Source organism: Mustela nivalis (genome assembly GCF_964662115.1).
Source record: "Mustela nivalis genome assembly, chromosome: 14".
Classification (NCBI taxonomy): domain Eukaryota; kingdom Metazoa; phylum Chordata; class Mammalia; order Carnivora; family Mustelidae; genus Mustela; species Mustela nivalis.
The window spans coordinates 55,071,244-55,094,626 of NC_139033.1; the positions used below are offsets into that span (position 1 = coordinate 55,071,244).

At 39.2% G+C, this 23,383-nt stretch overlaps 1 protein-coding gene across 3 annotated transcripts in view; it reads right to left on the reverse strand.

Annotated features, from left to right (window-relative positions):
* Positions 1–196: 196 nt before the first annotated feature.
* Positions 197–23,383, reverse strand: part of ELP2 (elongator acetyltransferase complex subunit 2) — a gene marked incomplete at its 5' end in the record, with an annotated part of 41,559 nt that continues 18,372 nt past the window's right edge. For 2 of the 3 annotated variants that reach the window (XM_082699508.1, XM_082699507.1), the window contains 12 exons: positions 197–563; positions 839–1,013; positions 4,767–4,880; positions 5,409–5,542; positions 7,619–7,740; positions 9,367–9,559; positions 14,627–14,699; positions 15,337–15,394; positions 15,543–15,638; positions 16,344–16,413; positions 18,815–19,003; positions 20,518–20,667. In XM_082699508.1, the coding sequence (XP_082555634.1) occupies positions 857–1,013; positions 4,767–4,880; positions 5,409–5,542; positions 7,619–7,740; positions 9,367–9,559; positions 14,627–14,699; positions 15,337–15,394; positions 15,543–15,638; positions 16,344–16,413; positions 18,815–19,003; positions 20,518–20,667 (1,356 nt within the window). In that variant the 3' untranslated portion in view covers positions 197–563; positions 839–856. Of the gene's footprint in view, positions 1,014–4,766; positions 4,881–5,408; positions 5,543–7,618; positions 7,741–9,366; positions 9,560–14,626; positions 14,700–15,336; positions 15,395–15,542; positions 15,639–16,343; positions 16,414–18,814; positions 19,004–20,517; positions 20,668–23,383 lie in introns of all 3 variants that reach the window. The other variant, XM_082699506.1, reaches the window with a different exon arrangement.

Consider the following 23,383-nt stretch of genomic DNA (forward strand, 5'->3'; position numbering starts at 1 on the left):
ACAAAACTCTCCTTTTCAGCCCCTACATCTATCAGGGTAAATGTCAGCACAGTTTGCTTTTAGTCCAACTGTAAAAGAAGAATCTGTGTACTTTTAAAGAATACAAGAAAGAACTGACTACAGTTCAAATTCACAACTGCCTGCCAAATTCCTGGCAAATGGTGGGTGTGCACGGGAAGAAAGGTCAAGACCACACAAAGTGTAGTCTGTTTATTTACAAAAGCTGTTAAAATAAAAATTGAGTACTCTGGGTTTTATCTCTTTTTATTTTCTGCATCCTCTCTTTGAAGAGGGTAATAAATAATGAAATATCCCAAAGAAGGGCATATGAAAAGATGTAAAGGCCCAAAATAACAGAGAATCAGGCAAATTCACTCATAAAGAACGAACGGAGGTTGGGAAAGCCAGGGTGGCTCCGTCGCTTAAGCCTCTGTCTTCAGCTCAGGTCATGACCTTGGGATGGCGCACCCCATCAGGTTCCTTACTCAGCGAGGAGTCTGCTTCTCCCTCTCCCTCTGCCTGCTGCTCCCCTGCTTATGCTCTCTCTGTCAGACAAATAAAATCTTTAAAAAAAAAAAAAGAAAAAGAAAAAGAACAAGAGTGGTTCTTAATCTGGGACACAGGGATGCAGGTCTGAATCCCTGAAAGTGTGGGCCAGGTTCTGAGGGTGTGAGCGTCTATGAGGAAAGAGTGTGCAGCTTTCATCAGATTTCAAAGGATATGTGACCCAGTAAGCACTACTGCTATAGGATTTAAAAATTAAACTCGATGAAATTATAAGGTAAAGAAAGTCGTCTATTTACAAGATAAATATCTTCAGACACCAATGACCACATGCCTGTAGTTATTAAGCCCATCACAATGCACGTCTGTTAACTTTGTATATCTTCACAGTGTGATCTTCACCACAACTTGCGAAGTGTATCCATTCGGTGCCTTCTGCTTCATTCTGTTCAGTTTTTCCATTATAATTCTTCCAGCATAATTTTTTGATAGCAAGTGTATGACTTTGGCTAAAACAAAGATAGAGAAATCATGAAAGGAACGTATGCTAGGACTATGAAATATTTTACCAATGTATTAATTTAATTACCTTGCCCTTGCTATTAATGTTTTTTTTCCTTGCTCAGCTATATTTTATTTTATTTTTTAATTTTTTTATAAACATATATTTTTATCCCCAGGGGTACAGGTCTGTGAATCGCCAGGTTTACACACTTCACAGCACTCACCAAAGCACTATTAATGTTTTTAATATGAATTGAAGTCAAAACCTGAAAATCAAAAGGTTCAGGTTTTACAGAAAGCAGAAGCAGTCCTATAAATGCAGAGAACAAAATTATGGCTGCCAGAGCAGAGCATGAGGAAGGGTTAGGCAGAGTGGATGAGAGGGAGATTCAGGCTTCTAGTTATGGAACAATTAAGTCACAGGAATGAAAGGCACAGCATGAGGAATACGTCAATGACACTGTAACAGTGACATTAACGGGACAGATGGCAGCTACACCTGGGTGAACATAGCATTACATGTAAACTTGTAAAATCACTAAGAGGTACACCTAAAACCAATGTAATACTATATATCAACCATATTCAAATAAAAATAAAATTGTAAAAATTTAAAAGTACAGGTTTTTAAAACACCATCACTAATACTTCAGCAATTTTACTCTAAAGTTGAAAACATCTTACTCTACTTAAGTAAAACTATCAGACTAAATCTTACCTACTGACAAAAGACACCACCAAAAAGAGCAAGAAACAATGAATCCCTGTCAATTTTTTTAATGATCAGAGGAATTCATGAAATGGCTATTAAAACCAATCTTTCAGATAACATTACTAAATGTGTTTCTTCTTAAGGAATTCAGACTTGCAATACATTCAAAATTATTTTATTCTTTTGACATCCCTGTGACATATATGGACTCTTACATTTTTACTGCTGGGTAAGAAAAGATAAAGAAATATTTAATAAATTGCCCAATGAAACAATCTTGGTCTCCAATGTGACCTCTAACTGCATGACCTTGGGCAAGATGCTCTTATTAATGCTCCTTCAATCCCATGACAGGGCTAGAATGCTACCAAACACAGATTATTAATCCCTAAAAAATATAATAAAACCTAAAAATTTAACCTGCAATCAGACCTCCAAACTAAAGACAAAGTTAAAAATTTAAGTAGGTTTGAAGGCAGCAAGCCCTAAAAACAATACCAGAGCACACAAATTATACTTCCAGATGCTGAGAGCCTACATGTCACCAGATGCACTCTCAGGATGAAAGGGAGGAAAGAAATAAAACCTTGAGGTGATGAAACACATTTTAAAAATCAGCATACCAGAACCTATGCAACCACATGACTGTGAGCCCTTGCGAGTGGTCCCTCTGGAGGTTACACACACTTCGACAATGCTACTGTAATCAGTGTTTCCTGAAATTCTTCCCAAGGCAATGCTCCCACACTTTACTGGCTGTGACTTGAGCACTTATCTCAATGACAGTGCATCTTTCTGGCTCTGATGAGTCTGGCTCTGATTATTAAAGGCAGTCCAGAGTCATCAGGAGAGGAGCTTTATAAATGAAACCAATACCAAACTTTTAAAAGAATGAAGTGAGTAAAATTGTAACAGGTATTTAATTGGTTTTCTTGCACTACCGGTAAGCTGGCTCTAACCACGATTCCTCAACAGAAGTCTGAAAATATTTTAAATGACACCGACATGACTAGAATTTCATTTATTATTGATAATATTAAAGATCTCTCATTTCTGGGCTCCTGGGTGGCTCAGTGGGTTGAACCTCTGCCTTCTGCTCAGGTCATGATCTCAGGGTCCCGGGATCGAGTCCCACATCAGGCTCTCTGCTCAATAGGGAGCCTGCTTCCCTTTCTCTTTCTGTCTGCCTCTCTGCCTACTTGTGATCTCTCCCTGTCAAATAAAGAAGAAAAAGAAAAAAAAATTGACAAACCATAAGAGACTCTTAATCTCACAAAAGAAACTGAGGGTTGCTGGGGGCAGGGCAAGATAAAAGGAAGATGAAATGAAGGGAGGGGAGCTCAGGAAGAGAGAAAATTTCAAATGCCTAGAATATGGAATTTTCATTGGAGTACCTCCCTCTTCAGTAAGCAACAGTATGAACTATTTCAATTGCTAAACCCACCATCAGAGGTGGGAGAGAAGCCAAAAAGGCAGCAGGAAAAGGATGAGTTTTAACCAATACATTATGAGCACAAACATGCTTTGCCAGTAAGGAGACAGACTCCCCTGGTTGAAATATCTTATAAAAGACATGTGCTCACAGGTCTCTCTCCACCAAGCCCATCATTTTCATCATGATACTGTCATTTGGAATTATATTTGACATTCTATTTTGAATAGTGCAGATATATGAAGGTTGAAGAATCCAAAAAAAAAAAAAAAAAACTGATAGAATGAGGTTAGTGATTTTTTGATAATTTAGCCATTTTTAAAGAATAGTTTGGGTTAAAAATTAGATTGAAAAAAGATCCTGCAATCTAAGGGAGGGTGTGTGGTTTGTAAACATCAGGTGTTCTAAGCCAGCTTAGGAAGTAAGAGCCCAGGCCCGGGGCATAAGGCTCAGGGAGCAATTCCTATGCGTGAAAGCAGGCATGTGACTTTGAGGGGCACTGGGCATTTTGCTCCACCATTTGAACTGAAGTGTTCAAACACAAGATGAGGCTACCAAAACACAATCAAAATGTTTAAAAAAACACCCACATTTTAAATCCAATTTTATTACAAATCTACAGTAGTCAGTTTCTAGATGACATGAAAATCACTTTCATCTCAAATGTGTTGTCTATAAAGATATTATGCAAACAAGCAATCTGTTCAAGCAAATTTTAAAAACCAAGTGCAATATAGTAACAAACATCAATTTCAAGAGACTACCATAGTACTACTTAGTGGTAAGCACCACAAATAGAGATTTGTGTCCCTCTCCATGTAAATCTGGCATAAATTTGCCACTAAAGACAAATACTGTATGACCTTACATACAGAATCTTCAAAAAATAAAACCAAAAACTCATAGGAAAAGAGATCATATTTATGGTTACCAGATGCAGAGGGTAAGAGGAGAGGGAATCCCAGGAAGGTGGTCAAAGGTATAAATCCCCAATTACGAGACAAGTAATACTAGGCATGTAATGTACAACATGATGACCTCCATGGACCCTGCTTTAATGTATACGGACTTGTTAAGGGAAGAGATCCTAAGAGTTCTCATTACAAGGAGAGATTTCTTTCCTTTATTCGTTTTTTCTCTTTTTATTGTATCTATATGAATAAATGGATGTAAATTAAATGTGGTAATGTTTCATAATGTATGTACATTCTGCTATTTGCCATAAACTTACACGTCACCTGTATGGATTACTTCTCAATAAAATTAGAAAAAAACTGCCACTATAAATCTTGATGCTTTGGGTGCCTGGGTGGCTCAGTTGGTTCAGTGGCCAACTCTTGATTTTGGCTCAGGTCAAAATCTCAGAGTCCTAGAATCCAGCCACATCTGACTCCCCTGCTCAGCAGGCAGACCCCTCCCTCTCCCTCTGCGACGCCCCCCCCCACACACACACTCTTTCTCAAATAAATAAATCTTTTGAAAAAAAGACTTATTAAAGATCAACCTATTTTATAAAAACTAATTAAAACTCAATGTTTTGTAACAAATACATTTGTAATTTGTGTAATTTTAACAAAATCTAATCTGATGGAAGTAAAAATAATAAGAAAATACCTTTGACTTGTTTCTACACAGTGGGTCCAGTCATTTATTTCTGGAACTTGATCAGTCTTTTTCCAGGTGTATAGACAAACCTTTCCACACTCTAATCCTACTGCAACAACATACCTGTTTTTAAGAGAGGAGGGGAAGACAGTGATTAATTAGCATCAATTTCTGTTATCTCCGTCATTGCTCTATCAGAGTTCTTTACCAGAGTTCTTTCCCATCTGTCTTATAGTAGCTTATAAAAGAAGTGCCAGCCCAGGAGAGAGTGCACTGCTCCTACTGCGCCCTCAGGGAGCCACCTCTCCATCAGGGGTGCACAGTTTTCCCTCTGTCCTCTGCTCGCACACCCACAAGCCAGTGTTTCCCTGACTGGCTACAGGGGCCCTCATTCTACTGCAGACACTTGTTATGGCGAAAGCACCACGGTTCTAAATTTGTTGAAATAAGAACCTGTTAGCCACACTCCCAATCCCCATTTTCCCACACTCTGAATGTCATTGTGTTCTATCAATTTAACAATTCCTATAAGAAATGTAAGCATTATGGAAAAAAACAGCAATTCAGAAGCTATGAAAATATAAGAGGACTACATATGAAGAAATCAAGTGTGAACAAAACTGTGAAACAAAGCCCCACTCGGAGACTGACCGTTGGGAAAGGTTAAGCAGCGGGCAGACACTGACGGCTGTCACTGCTCCGCCCACGTCCAGGACAGAGGAGCAGGGGCCGATGCTGTGCTCCACGGAGTCATCACTGGAGTCGCACTCGCCCCACACAACCACCTAACAGACAGATCAAACTGTAAAGCTTTCTCTTTGCAAGGTTTACAGCAATGCATCAGAGTATCGACAGTACAGATAATGTAAAATATTCATTCTAGCATTTATTGAATGCCTCATTTACATTTGCAGCTGATGTTCCAGGATTTCAGAGTACTGCAAGCATCACAGATAAGCCACGGGGTAGCAGACCCAAGTCTGTGAGACCTCAATTACCTAAATGTGCTGGTCCAAACAGGGACTGCCCCTGCCCAGAGACCAGGGATTGTCCAGGACACTCTTTTATACTCAGGAAACCAGTTCTGACCTAGGGAGAGTCTATCGGTCACATCCTCATTAAGAGGCTCGTGCACATGTCCAAGACAATACTACACACGCATGGGGACCAGTCCAGCCCTGGCTTTTCCTCTATACCACAGCTGCTCAGGGAAACGACTCACCAGGCAGGAGGGCCTAATTGTGACGATACCCTGCGTGAGAAATGACACTTCCCTAGAAGGTTTAGGCATTAACTGACAGGCAGCCAGGGCCAGGATCCCTGACAACACGGAATCAGGACAGCTAAGATAAAATAGCACTGACATTCTGCTCTGCAGTCTTTGCAGACATGACTTCTGTAAAACATCCTAAAATAAGACAATTAACCACAAAAGCATCTGTACATGTCATGGGGAAGGGGGCAGTTAAGACCTAAGCCCCCAGATGTCAGTTAAAAAAGGACCATCAGCATGTGGACATTAACATAATAGGTAGACAGATACATGACCAAAGCCCTGATCAGCACGACTCAGCACACCCTGTTTAAAAAAGTTCTGCAAAAGACCTCATAAAACCCCCTAAACTTAGAAACTCCAAGGGCAACCCACTAGGGTCCCCCTCCCCCTCTGGGAGCTTTGTACTCTTGCTCAATAAACTTTGCTTCGCTGTCCATCACTTGTCGTCTGGTCTACCTCTTCCTTCTTCGAAGCAACTGACCAAAAACCGCAGGCACTAAGGGGACATAAAATCCTAAAACAGAAGCTCATGTCTCCAAGGGATGTGACTAGTCACAAAGAAACAGAGTGAAGTGCAGTGGACAACACTTACAAAATCCAGGTCAAAGCAAGATGCCCCAGTAGGAGGCTCTGACCAAGTAATCAGAAGTGTACTTCTGAGAATGTGTGCTGGGTGACACTCCGTCCGGTTCAGGCCTGACACATCCCTGGGAGCCCTGGTGGCAGCACGTGCAACCGCGTAGAGGGCAGAAGCAGTTCTGCTCCCTCGGTGGTCAGCACAGCACAGCACAGCAAGGTGGCACCCGGGGAGAAGCGGACTGGTGAATGGACACAAGTGACAGTCTAAAAGAAACGGGTTAGAGGCTGACACTTCAATGTTTCACTGAGTGGCATGTCCACACCAGCCCTCTGCTTTGGTAATTTGCACCATGACAACTGGAGAGGGCAGGGAGAGGAAAGGAAACATTCAACTGCCTCCCCACCTCTGGTCTGCAGAAAAAGGAAAAGAGTATTTTAAGGAGTGTGAGGACAGCAGAGACCAGAGGCCGGGATGAGGGCAGCAGTCAAGAACCCGTTCCTCTCTGAATTGTTTTGATTTTTTTAAAGCTTAGGAAACAAACACAAACACACACACACACACACACACACACACACACACACCCATATACACTGCTTCCTCCACTGAATGAAAAGGTGATAATCCTCTATTATAGAGGAAAATTTTAATTCATAGAAGTATGAAAAAGAAAAGCCAACTGTTTTCCTCCTGATGGATGCCCCTCCACCCCCTCCTGCTCTTCTACATTGTTAGTCTTCAACCATTTCATTCACTACTTCTCCCTCACTGGGGCCCTTTGATGAACACCATGTGTCTGAAAGGTTTTCTTTTCATATTTGGTATTTCAGAGAAATGTATTTATAGCTTTTAACAAGGAAAGCCTTTTTATGCATGCAATTGAAAAACACAGAAGAAATACATAGATTATTTTTAATTTTATCAGAAAGTCAGGATAATATATTTTCTATCCAAATATACCTGTACTATTATTTTACATTTGAAAAATACTAAGTTAAAAAAAATTACCTTTTTGTCCCGACTCCCAGTGAAGAAATACTTGCTATCGGGACTCCAATCACAAGACCAAATAATTCTACTGTGCACAGCAGTTACCTTGTTGGTGAAGGCGAAGAGGCTGAAAACTGGGTCTGAAAGAAACACCACACACACTGCTCACAAGGCAGACAGAGCTGGTTTTATCTAGTAGAAATCTATGCTTACATGTCATACACATCACCCCCTGTAGCAATCAATTTATACATAGGGACATTTACAACAGACCTGGCTGCTGGCCCTCAGCAGAAGGCTCCGGGCATACATGTACTCTTCCAGGAGGGAATGCTTTTATGTTACTAGTCATTCTCCAGTGACTGGTGACAAACATCTTCCAGGCACTGAACTAAAATTTCAACTATATAAGAAGCCTGAGCAATTTAACTTTCCTCAGCAAGTAGCCAGATTTACACATAAGGAAAAAAAATTACCGTACTCTTACATAATGGGAAAAAAACCTCAAATAAACAAAAACCTTAAAAAAACCTTTGCCCTTGTAAGATTTAAGTGTCAGGTAAACTTCTAGTCCTCATATGGACTACACCTAAAAAATAAAGTTAAAAATAAAAAATAAGGGGCACCTGGGTGGCTCAGTTGGTTAAGCAACCGCCTTTGGCTCAGGTCATGGTCCCAGAGTCCCGGGATCGAGTCCCGCATCAGGCTCCCAGCTCCATGGGGAGTCTGCTTCTCCCTCTGACCTTCTCGCCTCTCATGTTTTCTCTCACTGTCTCTCAAATAAATAAATAAAAATATTTAAAAAAATAAAAATAAAAAAATAAAAATAAAAAATAAAATTATAAAAAAATAAAATTACCTCAAAAATAAAATTGTAAGTAATTTTTACTTTATTAATCTGTAATCCATAAAGATACAAGAGATTAATGGATGTATCATTAGTGTCACATTAACTTTTTAAAAAGTAAAGGCTGCGTGTTAGGAAATCACTCATTGCAAAAGAAATCAGTTTACTCTAACCTCTAAAATACAAGAAACTAAGAGACTAGGAATATCACAAGATCAAACTGCATGCAAGTTATACGAATGGAAAACTAAAACACAATTAAACAACACAAAGATATTTTAAGCCCTCTATAGATTTTACCCAAAGAAATCGGGGGAATCAAAACAGGCCATGCTCCAACAACACAAAAGTTTCCATCCCCTTTTTGTTTTTAATTTATGCCAGGCTCAGAGGAAAATGCAAGGTGGGTGTTAATATCCTGCCAGGGGTCATGGTATTCACAGACGGATACCTAAAATGCCCTTCCTAACTACCAAAGTGACGGGGTAAGCAGGAAAAAGGAAAAGATAATGGTCCTTCTAATAATTTTAATAATTTAATTGTATCTTCATTATTCCTGTCCCATAAAATCCTAGCTCAGAATATGGCACCCATTCAGTCTTACATTGCCATTCTCTTTTATCAATCCACAAAAATCTATGTTTTTTAGATTTTTATGTTTCTGTTAATGGAGATGTCTGAATACATGCCATCCTGACTATATAATCACAAGGAAGTCAACTCAAAGATCACTGCATTTAAATCTTACAAGGAAGGTTCAAGTCTTCCTCAGAACACAACTCTGAAAGACCTCACAACAGTGAGACTCTGGCCTTCACCTTGTTATTACCTCTAGTCCTCTTTACCTAGTAGTTCCACAAGGTAGATAAAATGAACATAAGTGTTTCACTAATAATCTTCCAACTGGAAGATGGTTTACCTAAATCAGGCGAGATTATGTCTTGCCTTTTCCACAGTGACCAGGTTCGATCTCTGGAAACAGCTAGTAAGAACTTGTCGTTGGGTGAGAAGGCCATCTGCGTGACAGTCAAACTGTGAAAAACTAAATTTTGCACCTGTTTCCAAGATGTAGTGTTCCAAAGAATGATGGCTGCATGTTCTTTCTTAGCTGCCTGGAGAACAGAGATCAAACAAGCAATTTAAGTAGAAACAGACTGGAAAAAGAACTCATATTTTTTAAAATAACATGCTGTTACTATAGGTATATTGTATGTATCTGTATAAATAGGGGAAAATTCTGAGGCAATACATACTACAAGCAGAATAATCTCCAGGAAGAGGAAGACTGGGATTAGACTAGGTGACTCAGAGACAGACACCATCATCATAGTGTTTAAATGTTTTACAAGAATACGTGTGTCTGTTAATTTGTAATTAAGAGTCTGGGGCGCCTGGGTGGCCCAGTGGGTTAAAGCCTCTGCCTTCGGCTCAGGTCATGATCCCAGGGTCCTGGGATCAAGCCCTGCATCAGGCTCTCTGCTCAGCAGGGAGCCCGCTTCCCTTCCTCTCTCTTTGCCTATGTCTCGGCCTACTTGTGATCTCTTTCAAATAAATAAATAAAATCTTAAAAAAAAAAAAAAGATAATGGCCCCAAAATTCCCAAATTTGATAAAAACAATAAACATACAGAGATCCAAGAAGTTCAGTAAAACCCAAGCACAGCCAACATGAAGGAAATAATATCAACAATAATCAAATTGTTTAAAACCAGCAATAAACATAAAATTGCAGTGGGAGGAGGAAAAAAACCCCATCACCAAGAAACAAAAAAGTTATAGCAGACTCTCATCAGAAAAAATGCAAATAGGGGCACCTGGGTGGCTCAGGGGGTTAGGGCCTCTGCCTTTCGCTCAGGTTATTGTCCCAGAGTCCTGGGATCAAGCCCCACAGCAGGCTCTCTGCTCAGCAGGGAGCCTGCTTCCTCCTCTCTCTCTGCTTGCCTCTGCCTACTTGTGATCTCTGTCACATAAATAAAATCTTAAAAAAAAAAAAAGCAAATAAAAAAAAATGGAGCTACATCTTTAATGTACTCAAAGTAAAACCAACAATTTCTTACCCACTATAAAAATCATTCAAAAATTAGGGAGAGACAGATCTGTCAGACAGGCAGAAGCTCAAAAAATTCATGATCAGCAGAAATGCATTACTAGGAATGTTAAAAAATAGCCTTTAGGCAAAAGAAAATGGTATCTGCTGGAAATTTTTTATTTAAATCTCTTCAAAAGATAACTGACTGCTCAAAGGAAAAATGACAAGATCTTATCAGATTTCTGTGAAGAAGTGTCCAACAATACCAAAGAGTAGGGGGAAACAAAAGTACACTTCTATGAAGTTCTTAAATCATATATGAAATAGTGCAACATTACTTGGAGGCAGACTGTGGCAAATGACAGAGGTGCAGTATGAGATGAAAGACAACCAATAAAATAACACAGTGGTTGTATCTACTAACCAAACAAAAGAAATAAAATGGACTCATAAAAATCAATAAAGCAATCAATCAATCCAAAATAAGTAAAATGAAACAAAGAAAGGATGGATGAAATAGAAAACAAATAGCATGATGAAAGATTTAAATCCAAGCATATTATTATGTTAAATGTGCCCCTGTTAAAATGGAAGATTATCAAGATGAATAAAAAAGCAAGATCCAACTGTACGCTGCCTTTAAGAAACCCACTTGAAAACAGCTTAAAGTACAAGGACGGAAAAAGATACATAATTCAAGCACTTCTCAAAAGAAAGCTGGAGTGGCTCTATGAGCATTGGACAATGTAGACTTGAGATCAGAACACAACACACTGCCAAAAATAGAGAGGATTGTTCTAATTTGTAAAACAAGTCAATCAAGAGAACATAACAAAGCATAAATGTTTTAACAGTAGAGCTTTAAAATATATAAAGTAAAACTGACTGAAATACAAGGATTAAAAGATAAGCCTGCAATTATAGTCAAAGATTTCAAAATGCTACTCTCAATAAAACTGAGAGGATAAAGACGACATGAATACTATCAACCAATTTGACGTAATTCATATTTTCAGAACACTCCACCCAACAGAAACAGAATCCACATTCTTTTCAAGTAAACATGGAAATTTACCAAGATTAAATTTCAAAGGACTCAAATCATACTATGTTCTCTGACCACAATAAAATTAAATTAGAAATCAACAGCTATTTGGGAAACATTCAGTATATGGAAACTAAATAATAAATCTCAAAAAAACTTATAGGTAAAAGACAAAAATCAAAGGTAAATTAAAAAACATTTTCAGTTAGGTGAAAATGAATAGACTGCATCAAAATTTATGGAATCCCCAAAAATAATACTTAGCAATTTACAGCTCTCAACACCTATATTAGAAAGATCTGAAATCAGGGCGCCTGGGTGGCTCAGTGGGTTAAGCCGCTGCCTTCGGCTCAGGTCATGATCCCAGGGTCCTGGGATCGAGTCCCGCATTGGGCTCTCTGCTCAGCAGGGAGCCTGCTTCCTCCTCTCCTACTTGTGATCTCTCTCTGTCAAATAAATAAATAAAATCTTTAAAAAAAAAAAAAAAAGAAAGAAAGATCTGAAATCAGTGGTCTCAGCTTTAACCTTATTAAACTAGAAACAGAAAAGGAAATGAAATCTAAGAAAAAAATAAACGGGTGCGTAGGTGTGGCTCAGTCAGTTAAGTGTCTGCCTTTAGCTCAGGTCATGATCCCAGGGTCCCTGGATTGAGTTCCACATAGGGCTCCCTGCTTCGCGGACAGCTTGCTTCTTCCTCTCCCTCTAGCCCTCCCCCTGTTCCAACTCGTGTGCTCTCTCACTTAAATAAAATCTTAAAAAAAACAAACAAACAGCAAAAATCAAAGAAATAGAAACAAAAACAGAAGAAACAGAAGCAGAGGAAAATCAAAAAGCTGGTTATTTGAAAATATCAAAGAACAATTACCATTATTTTCCCGACTAATTCTCAGAATGCTTCCCTCACCAAAACAAAAAGTGCCAGGGCACAGGGTGAGGTGTAAGATCTCAGGGTCCTGGGATAGAGCCCCGTTTTGGAGTCCCTGCTCAGTGGGAGGTTTGCTTCTCCCTCTGTCCCTCCCCCAACTTGTGCATGCTCTCTCTCTCAAATAAATAAAATCTTAAAAAAAAAAAGTGAATAGATCAACAAATTGTAATGTATCTGTACATGGGAAAACTACTCAGCAATAAAAAGAATAAACTGCTCATACATGCAACAACACGGATGAACCCCAAATTTTTATACAGAATGAAAGCAGCTGGACCACAAAAAAGAAAAAAAAGGAGAGAACATACAGTAGGATGCCATTTATATAAATTTTAGAAGATGCAAAGTAGTCTATCATGACAGAAAGCAGATGAGTGGTTTCCTAGGGATAGGGCAGGAAAGGGTTAGAAGGGACAAGAAAGAGGACTTACCAAGGGGCAGAGGAAAATTTCTGGGGTTGATGATTTATCTTAATTGTGGTTATGATTTCATGAATATAAACAAATATGTCAAAACTTTTCAAACTGTCCACTTTCAACACGCAATTTATAGTATGCAAATAACACTAAATGAAGCTGTTAAAAATGTTAGTTTCAGGTGCCTGAGTGGCTCAGTCAGTTGAGCGTCTACCTTCAGCTCAGATCATCATCCCAGGATCCTGGGATCCAGCCCCATGTAGGGCTTCCTGCTAGGCAAAAAGCCTGCTTCTCCCTCTTCCTCTGCCACTCCCCTTGCTTGTTCTCTCTCTCTTGCCCTCTTTCTCTCAAATTCAAAAAAAAAGTTAATTTCAAAGGGAGATACATCCAATCATTTGCCTCACCAATAAAAACCAAATGTGTGGGTAACATCCTCCATTCAAGAAACCCAGCTACCTTCAGGTAAACTTTCAGATTTAAACTTTCCAAGCCACACCTCTTTTCTACTGTTTACTAAAATATGAAATACACAGAAAAAGCATACAAATAACAATAAGAAAGTGGTACACATTTGCTACAAGCAAGCCCATGTGAAAATGAAAAATAACCAATTAATGACTGACAGTGCCCAAAGCTAAAAATAAATTAGCTGCTCAATAGAAGCATGGCTATTGCTGCTACTAAGCTCCATTCCTTCCACAGGCCCCATAACAAAAGGAAGTAGTCTCAGTACCATCTTCACAGAGGGGACAACCAGCAAAGAACATGAGGCAGGAGGGGTATCAGAGGCAGGCAGAGAGAGAGAGAAGGAAGCAGGCTTCCCGCAGAGAAGAGAGCCTGATGTGGGGCTTGACCCCAGGACCCTGGGATCATGACCTGAGCAGAAGGCAAAGGCTTTAACCTACTGAGCCATCCAGGTGCCCCTAAGCGCCCCAATCTTATGATGACTCAATACAGGTGGTGGCAAGAAGTCACAATAAAAGCAGAGAGAGGGGCTCAAGAGATAGGCAGCGCAAGTCATCAGCTTAAAACGAGTAAATTTTAGAAAACGTAGGAAAATATGTGGGTCTCAGACCTTTCAGACACTCCACAGAATATGGGTAAACAGTGAACTGTGAGTTTGAGATCACTCTCCCAGGCAGAAGCTTGAAAAGCACTATTCCGCAGTGCCACGTGCTAAGAAGCCAGCCTCACCCCGCCTCATCCCCTCCATGGCATGGGCTGAGGGACTCCACTCCCTCCAGGCAGTACCATGTCTGCTTCTGGACAAACTGTCAGATGGAGCGGAGCACGCTGGCTTTGACCTTCTCATTCCCCCCTGTCTTCAGGACTCCCAATTATTTCAATTTATTGCATTTTGGGGTCATTTAAAAATACCTCATTAAATAAATCAACTTAAACCAAGTATTTAAGAACAAATGCATGTGGCTGAAACAGACTTAAAATCCAACAGACGAAAAAACTTACAGATTTTTTTTTTTTCAAATTTATATATTTTTTAAGTAAGCTCTACACCCCTTGTGGGGCTTGAACTCACAATACGGAGATCAAGAGTCACGTGCTCTACTGACTAAGCCAGCCAGGTGCCCCTCAGTTGCAAGCTGTTGAAGGGACAGAAGGAAAATGAGACTGCGAAAGCAAGATTCAGAAAAAGCAAGTTCCAGTGGCCTTTCATGGAGCATTCCGCCTCCATCACCACAACTTTAAGAGCCTGACGACTCAAGTAACATGTGAACAAATGGAGTAAGAAAGTAAAATTCCCTACCTTACATGCTGAGGCAAGCAGAGTCTTTGAATTGCTACAAGCAACACAAAATATTTCATAACCATGTCCATATCTAAAATTTAAAAAGAAAAAAAAAAGGCATAACCCTATATTAGTATATGTCCCTAATCTCAGGCTGCAGTTTTAAAATGTGAAAAGAACATAAATCTCTCTAACATACAATTCTTTTAGGGACATTACGTTTCTGTCTAGGCAAACATTTAGGGAAAAAACAGAGAGACTGGCAAGCTTCCTAAAAGTGATCTTCCTGAGTAAAATGCCAGCTTCCTAAAAGTGATACAACTTATTCAAACAGTAAGATTAAAATATGAATTTTAACCCCCAACCAGCCAGTACAACAAACAATAAATCCAGAAAAGTTTTGATGGAGAACCACAAAAGGGAAAAAAACAAAAACAGAATAATAAATCTTAAAAGTCCTTTTCAGAAAAGAAAATAAATGTTATGTTTCTCTATTTTAAAAATGAAGACCAATAAACAAATCCAGTAAATAGAATACATAAGTAATATAAAAATCTATGTGAAGGTCAATTCTTGCCCCTTAGGAAGGCCACTGAAGATTTTTAGATGGGAATGGCGGGGAGAATGTAGGTAAAAGGAAAGCAAAGGAGAAAATCAAATTATGAGGAGAAAAAATATCACAAGTTAGGACAGAATCAGATCAAAGATCTTAGCACAGTTTAACTTACAGTTTTTGAACTTCAGGCCATAAAGTATTCTGCAGAAGATGATCCTCAGTGGGAGGTTCTATAATAAATGTAAAGCACTGAAATTATTTTTTTCAATTTTCATGTTAATAAGTGAATTCTATAGCCTTTACTTAGGTCAACAGTTAACAGGTACCACACTATATGTACTAATTATTCTATTAAATCACTTTTTTACCACTTCTTACCAGTAAGTACGGAGGGGTGAAAGGCCATTTGTTGATACTCAAAACTAGTACTAGTTAACAGTTCCTCTTCATCAGAAGGCTGAGAAGCTATATCTCCTAGTTTAAAAGAAACACATTAACATCATGAATTAATCCCCATATGTCTATGACCTATGCACATCCCAATATTAAGACCATCAGAAAGCAGAGGCACCTCAAAGTACTGATCGTACTTCAAAGATGCATCAGTGTGATTCCAAAGCCAAGGGTATTTCTGCTACTCCAGTATTTTCCAAATGTGCTCCTTGAAGCACCAGTCAATTCCATAAAGATTCCTTCCTTTTTCTTTGACCTAATATTTCCCAAACTGATAATCAGACAAATTCTTCAGGCTAGCCGCAGCAGCATGTGCAGTGGGAGTGCTCCATGAAACACACCCTGTGAAAGCTGCACCGATTTCAGGGCCTGTGTATGGGCAGAGTACTCAGCATGGAATGACTGATGGAAAAAGCAGAGCATGTATTGTGATTCAAATAAAGAAAAAATCAGGGACATTTAGGTGGCACAGTCATTCAAGCGGCCGACTCTTGGTAGTAGCTTGGGTTGTGGGTATCGAGGCACACTTCAAGCTCTGCACTCAGCAAGGGGTCTGCTTGAAATTCTCTCTCCCTCTGCTCCTCCCCACTTCTCTAAAATAAATACATGAATCTTCAAAAAGTTATTAAAAAAATCAGTAATGAACATGAGATACATGTTATACAAGTGTAACTAGGTTTTAAATACCACTATGGATTCACAAAGTTTGGACACTTCAAGCCTTACCCTGAAAGACAGCTTTATTTGATAACCCCAAAGCAGGGACAGTAGCTCCTTCTGGAAGGTCACCGTCTTGCTGGAATAAAAGATATGATATATTTTAAACACTAAAAGTTACCATGACCTCAGGCACACAAAATGTCATGCTCATAAATGCAGAGGAACAATTTAAAGGCCAAGCTGTGTGGATTTTCTGCCCATACTTCCATTTTCCTTGAAACCAACAGATGGAACGCTAAGCAATCACTCTCCAAAGACATGCTGCAGTTAACCCCCAACCCGCCACACCCAATCCACAAAGTCGGCTATCCTCTCAACCATAAGCTTGCCAAACCCTAAGAGCTGCGGGAGTTTCAGAGTCTGATGAAGAGTGCACTACTCTGGTTTCTAGCAAAGAATGGACTGAAAATGGCATACCCGGGGCTCTACTTCCAAGTCTCCCAAGCACATCCCTCATGATGCTCATGCAAAAACCTGTTTTCTAAAAAGGCACACAGTATTTTTCTTAAACATATTTAAATAACTCAATATTAAAAAAATTTTTTTACAGAGTGCCACTGAAATGCCAATAAACTGCTTCTGCCCTGCAATTTATATCAAATTGTCTCACAAAAAACTATATGCTAACCATCAACACCGGCACATGCTCATATGCTAAGAGCATTTCTCACAATTTAGGCTCTCATACAGGAGCTGGAACCCAACACAAACAGGTGCAGTGGGAATTTAAGCCATCATCAAGAACAGCTACCCAGGACATGAGAGGCTGCACGCTTTGTCTCAGAAACCAAGAAAAACAAAAAGAGCCACAAAAGGCACTCCTACAAACCTATCCCCACATTCACAATGGGAACAAACTCCAAAATACAGCAAGAGGCTTTCCAGCCTAAGGAATCTCTGTATTTTAGGACATGGAATTGAGCGTATACCTGGAACAAAGCTATTGTGGAATCCTAGAATCACATTTTGATCCCTAGAACTGAGACATCCTGAAACTAACTGCCCTTCCACCCCCACAGCTCTATATAATAATCCCAATCAAGACTTCCCTTTTGATCTCATTCCCACTGTCTCTTATGATTAGAAACAAGCAAAACAGAACCTGAGATCTTCACACAATAAAAAAAGCCTGTGTCATGAGGTGCTCAGCAAACACTCAGGGAAACGAAGTTGCGAGTTTATTTCAAATAACTTTCTTACCCAGATTGTATTAGTTGCCCTGCCTTCAGAGCCTCCAGGCTCAAAGACATCCTGTTTTCCCATAACATTTTCCACCCCAAAGTATTTTTCAGGACTTTGTTTAGGGACCCTCCAATAGCACCCACTGGTCTAAATCGTGCCTGCCTCCCCAGGTCCTCCAGCGCTTGACTTTTTCTGTCTCTCCATTTCCCTGGATACACTACTCTTCATCTGAATAGCCTGGGCTACCCTGCTGCTTCCTCACTCTATCTCCTTCCTTCTGACTATCAAGTGTACTTACCCTTTGCAATCTCAGACCAAATTTGTGACCCATCTCTAAGTACAGTAAAGAACCATGTAATGCTCATGCTTCTGTATAACACAACTATCTTCCTAATTTCCCTTCAAAACTACTTCATAATTTTCATAACTTATGTATTTTTATAAGCAGCTCAAATCTTCTGTAAAGAGTATAAACATAAAAAAACTTACCTTTTCAAAATCCAAATGAAGTGCCATTAAACATTTTCTCATTACCTTATTTCAGTCCTCTTTCTTCTATGAATAATTTACTTTTACCACCAAAAAAAATCAATGGTCTCATCTAGTAATTCCAAGTACTTCAGTTCCACTGTTCCCTACCTCTAACCTACAGCTACATGGAAATCTCCCTGGAAATATGACCTATCTCGGGGCACCTGGGTATCTCAGTTGGCTAAGCAACTGCCTTTGACTCAGGTTATGATCCCAGTGTCCTAGGATTGAGCCCCACATTGGGCTCTCTGCTCAGCAGGGAGCCTGCTTCCACCTCTCTCTCTCTGCCTGCCTCTCTGCCTACTTGTGAGCTCTGTCAAATAAATAAAATCTTTAAAAAAAAAAAAAAGAAAGAAAACAAAATATGACCTATTATATATTGTTTTATTGTAGGCACTTAACACAGTGATGATACAGGGTATTCCTGCCTTGATTTAACATTGTAACTCTTTACAGTGTTTTAGGCTATTTTTTAAAAAAATTTTCTGGTTTTAACATTTAAATTACTGCATGCCACAGTGTGCACAGAAGTTTTATCAAGCTGATTTGACTTTTTTGTTACCCTTTGAGAAGGGGAACGGTCAGAGGGAGAAGCAGACTCCCCATGGAGCTGGGAGCCCGATGTAGGACTCGATCCCAGGACTCTGGGACCATGACCTGAGCTGAAAGCAGTCGCTTAACCAACGGAGCCACCCAGGCACCTGAGAAAAAAAAATTTTAAATGAAGTACGTGGATTTAGTTGAAACATTAGAGGAATACTCACATTAGAAAGCAAAAGATTCAGTGACTGGCCCGTAATGGCACAAAAGTTTTCCACAAAATTCCGAGGTGCAGAAAATACTCGAAGAACTTTTTCATCTGCTCCAGATACAAACTGAAACCGACTAATCATTGCCAAACATTTCAGGTCATATCCATGTATCTGAGGCCTGGCAATTTCATGCCACGTCACCTGGGTATTAAAATAGGATTAAAAAAATGATCATACATTTCAGAAGCCAAATTCTTTTCAACAAGCAAAATATCAGATGCACAATTTTTTATTATGCCATGGAAATATGACCATAGACCGTATTCATCCGTGTTTTTAATGCTAATTCAATCCTTTTTGTTACTGAATAGTATTCCCTTGTAAAGTTAGAAACACACACACACAACACACAATCTTGTTGATCCATTCACATATGATAAGACACGTAGGTTCTTTCCACTTTTTGTCTTTTACTGAAAAAGAAGTTGTGATCATTTCTGTACAAATCTTTGCATGAACATGGACTTCTATTTTTCTTGGGTAAACGCCACCTGTGAGTAAACTAGCTGGATGTTATCACTGATACATATTTAAATTTTTAAGAAACTATCAAACTGTTTCCCATACAGGCTATACATTTCACAATCCCACCAGCAGTGTACAAGAATGCCAGCTGCCTGCTCCCTCATCAACACTTGGTACAGCCTTTAAATCATTTTGTTAAGTGTGTAATGGTATCCCATTGTAGCTTTACATTTCCCTAATGACTAGGGTTCAGAATCTTTTCCTGTCCTTATTTCCTTATACCTTCTGTGAAGAAGTATCTGTTCACATCTTTTGTCCATTTTCTTACAGAATTCTTCGTTTTCCTATTACTGAGTTCTCAGATGTTTGTTATACACCCTGGATCTCAATCGCTTATTAGAGATTTGCTTGGTAAATACTTTCTCCCAGCTTGTAACTTTTCATTTTCCTGACAGTGTCTTTCAAGGAGTAGAATTTTCATATTTTGGTGAAGTCCAATTTATCTGTCTTTTTAGTGGATGATTAATAAACAGATTTCACTAGTTTTCAAGGACTGACTCACAATCAGTTCTAAGAACTTTTGTCAGAGATTGAAGCTGAGTAGACAAGCTTTCTCTACCATACTGCACAGTTCAGTGGCTTGCCACTGGTAAAGTGTAGTTGCAATTTCTTGACCTCAGGGCAAAGAATAAAAAGTCTATTGAACAAAAGTCACCCTCAATCACTATTACCTAATAGTATATATGACTTTAGAAATTAGCTTTTACTGTAGACTTTACATTGTTTCCTAATATTAAGCATAAAATACAAGGGATAAGTAAATTTTTATGCAGATAGCAAGTAAATACACTTCACAAACAACTCTAACACTTAAACTGTCTGAACTGTCAAGAGTATATGTAAGTCTAAGTTTTTAAGAAAATACCGCTTCCTACCTGCTGTATCATTCTGCACTCCCACCGGCAACACGTGGGTACTCTGGCTGCTCAGCATCCTTACGTCCGCTCCTCACTGCCAGTGCTTCTCACTTTGACCACCCCACAGTGCACAGCGGCCCCATGTCCCATGTCATTGTTTTCACTTGCATTTCTGTAGTGGCTAACAATACTGCCCCACTTTTCATGTGCCCGGGGATGTTTTTATAAAAAATGCATTTACAAAAATGTCAGTCAAGTAGGAAGACATTTTACCTGTGATTCGTCTTTTCTCTTCCATGGAGCAAAAAGTCGAGTTGTCTGGTCAGTACCAACAGTGATGATAAACTCTCCTTCTGGATCCCACATTAGGTCTTGGACACCATCAAAGTGTCCTGAAATAACAATCTCTGGGGTCCACTCTCTCTGCAACGAAAGTATTCATGACTCATCAAAATAATCAGAGATCACTACTACTCAGAATCAAGTCTAATCATGATAATGCCCTCCGCCCTCAAGGCTAATGATGGAAAAGACTGAAGCCCCTGAGCAAGGGAAAAAGCTAAAAAAATAAGATGGGATCTTAAAATAATAGGATCCTAAAATAAAAGGACAGGTTTTCCAATCAAGCATATTATAACTTAAAAGTTCAAATGTGTTTCGTCCTTTAAAGCAGTAACCCAGGGGAAATGCCCCTCCATTCATCGCATACTGAATGCCTCCTAGAAGCCAAACACTATTTAACTTTTCTCTGCCTCAAAGAACTCCTCTGTAAAAGAGTTACCAAGTTTGTATGGTTGTTAGGCAAATTAGATGAATTTATATCTGTAAAGCACCCAGAACAATGCAATAAGCAGCACTACATAATAAAGAGTATTAAATAAAATAAGTCAGTAGATTCTGAGTATGTGCCTTTTTTTTTTTTTTAAGGATTTATTTATTTTAGGGAGACAGAAAGGAAAAGAGAGTACACCAGCAGGAGGGGCAAAGGAAGAAGGAGAAAGTATCTTAAGCAGACTCCACTCAGCACAAAGCCTGGCCCAGGGCTGTGATCTCACACCCTGAGATAATGACCTGGGCCAATAAATACCAAGAATCGGATACCTAACCAACTGCACCACCCAGGAGCCCGCTGGCTTTCTTTATCAAGTAAAAGGAGCTGCAGGTGTAGAGAAGAGAGGCTGAATCAAATCTAGCTAGCCCACCCCCTGAGGGAGCCTGTACCAGCAACCATGTAAACAAAGAGAGACAATGAAATATAAAAAATGTCATATGTCTCATCTACAATCATGTTTTGAACAACCTCAAGTAGTGGTAAACAATCTTCGGAGTAAATAAACTTGTAAAAAATAGCTAAAAGGTGACCCAAAGTCAAGTATGATGAATACAGTCAGTGATTAAGCTAAGCTATTTTCTCATCAAAAAAATTAAAAGGTTGTGACAAAGAAGTGCTATTAATTTCTTCTTCTATGACATAAAAGGTGATTCTAAAGTTAGCACTAATGGGAGTTTCCAAAAAGTTCTGAACAAAGCGCAGCACTTTTGGACTATCAGTACAATTTTGCACTGTAACAGTCCTAAAGTACAGTGTTTGTTTTTAAAATCAGCCCCAAATATAACAGATGTGCCACTCTGGTGTGGGAGGCTGTGCATGTGTGGGGGCAGAGGGTATACGGCAACTCTCTGGACTTCCTGCTCAATTGTTTGTAAACCTAAAACTTCTTTAAAAAATCAAGTCTATTTTTTAAAAGTCACCTTAAATACATGGGGTGCAGGTATTATAAATCTGAAGTCAAATTATAAGCACAAGCAAAGTTCCTTGAATTCTATCTTCTGGTTTGAGTTTCTTCTTATTCATCTGATGCTTTTATCTATGAAGGCCCTCAAAAACTAAAGCTGAAATATGGCTCAGAGGCACTCTGAGTTAAGAACAAGATTTATCAAGACTTATCTTGATAAATTTATCAAGTTAATAATTTATTAAGTTAAGAACAAATTTAAAAGTGCCTTAGAGACATCTGGGTGGCTCAGTCAGTTAAGCATACTCCAACTCTTGAGTTTGGTTCAAGTCATGATCTCAGGGTCGTGGGACTGAGCCCGACATCGGGCTTCATGCTCAGCAAGGAGTCTGCTTGGGATTTTCTTCCTCTCCCTCTAACCCTCCCCTACCCATGCACACGTGAGCACTCTCTATCTCAATTAAATTTTAAAAATCTTCGGGACGCCTGGGTGGCTCAGTTGGTTAAGCAGCTGTCTTCAGCTCAGGTCATGATCCCAGCATCCTGGAATCGAGTCCCACATCGGGCTCCTTGCTCTGCAGGGAGCCTGCTTCTCCCTCTGACTCTGCCTGCCACTCTGTCTGCTTGTGCTCGCGCTCGCTCTAACTCTCTCTCTGACAAATAAATAAATAAAAATAAAATCTTAAAAAATTTTTTTTCAAAATCTTCAAGAAAAAAAAGTGCCTTAGCTTATGATCCCCTGGCTCATTCCACAGTAGAAACAGTCCTTTGTTTTTTGGTGTGTGCGTACAGTTGATACACAATGTTACACTAGTTTCAGGTATACAACATAGTGATTCAACATATCTATGTATTATGCTATGCTCCCACCATTTGATTCATTTAGACAGTCATGGTGAAGCTTCATGACCAAAATCACTTACAGGCAAACAGAAATATGAATTTCTACTACTCGTACTTTAACTGTTAAGGCAGCACATAGTGAATATAACATGTGATTGCTTTATTCTTACTATTCATTCATCCATGCATTCCACATTATGTACCAGAACACAGGGATAAGGAAGACAGCCAAATCTGTTCTCACAGAGCTTACAATCTAGTAGAGAAGCCAGGCAATTATATAATGGATTCCCATAAAGTATGATAAGGGCTCACCATGTAGCATGTAGGTTTTCTACCAGTTCTAGTTAAAATAGCAGTTCTCAACTGTTTTTCTGCCATAACCCCCTGAAGGATCATATTTCCAGTGAGGCAACACTTATTTGGACAATAGTCAAGGTTATGTTCTGTTATCATCAAGGCTACTAGTTTCATTCTTTTTCTTCACATCAGAAAAGTATATTGGAATCTGAGTGAATGGGAATAATACATATAGATAAAATTCAATTAACTTGGATGTA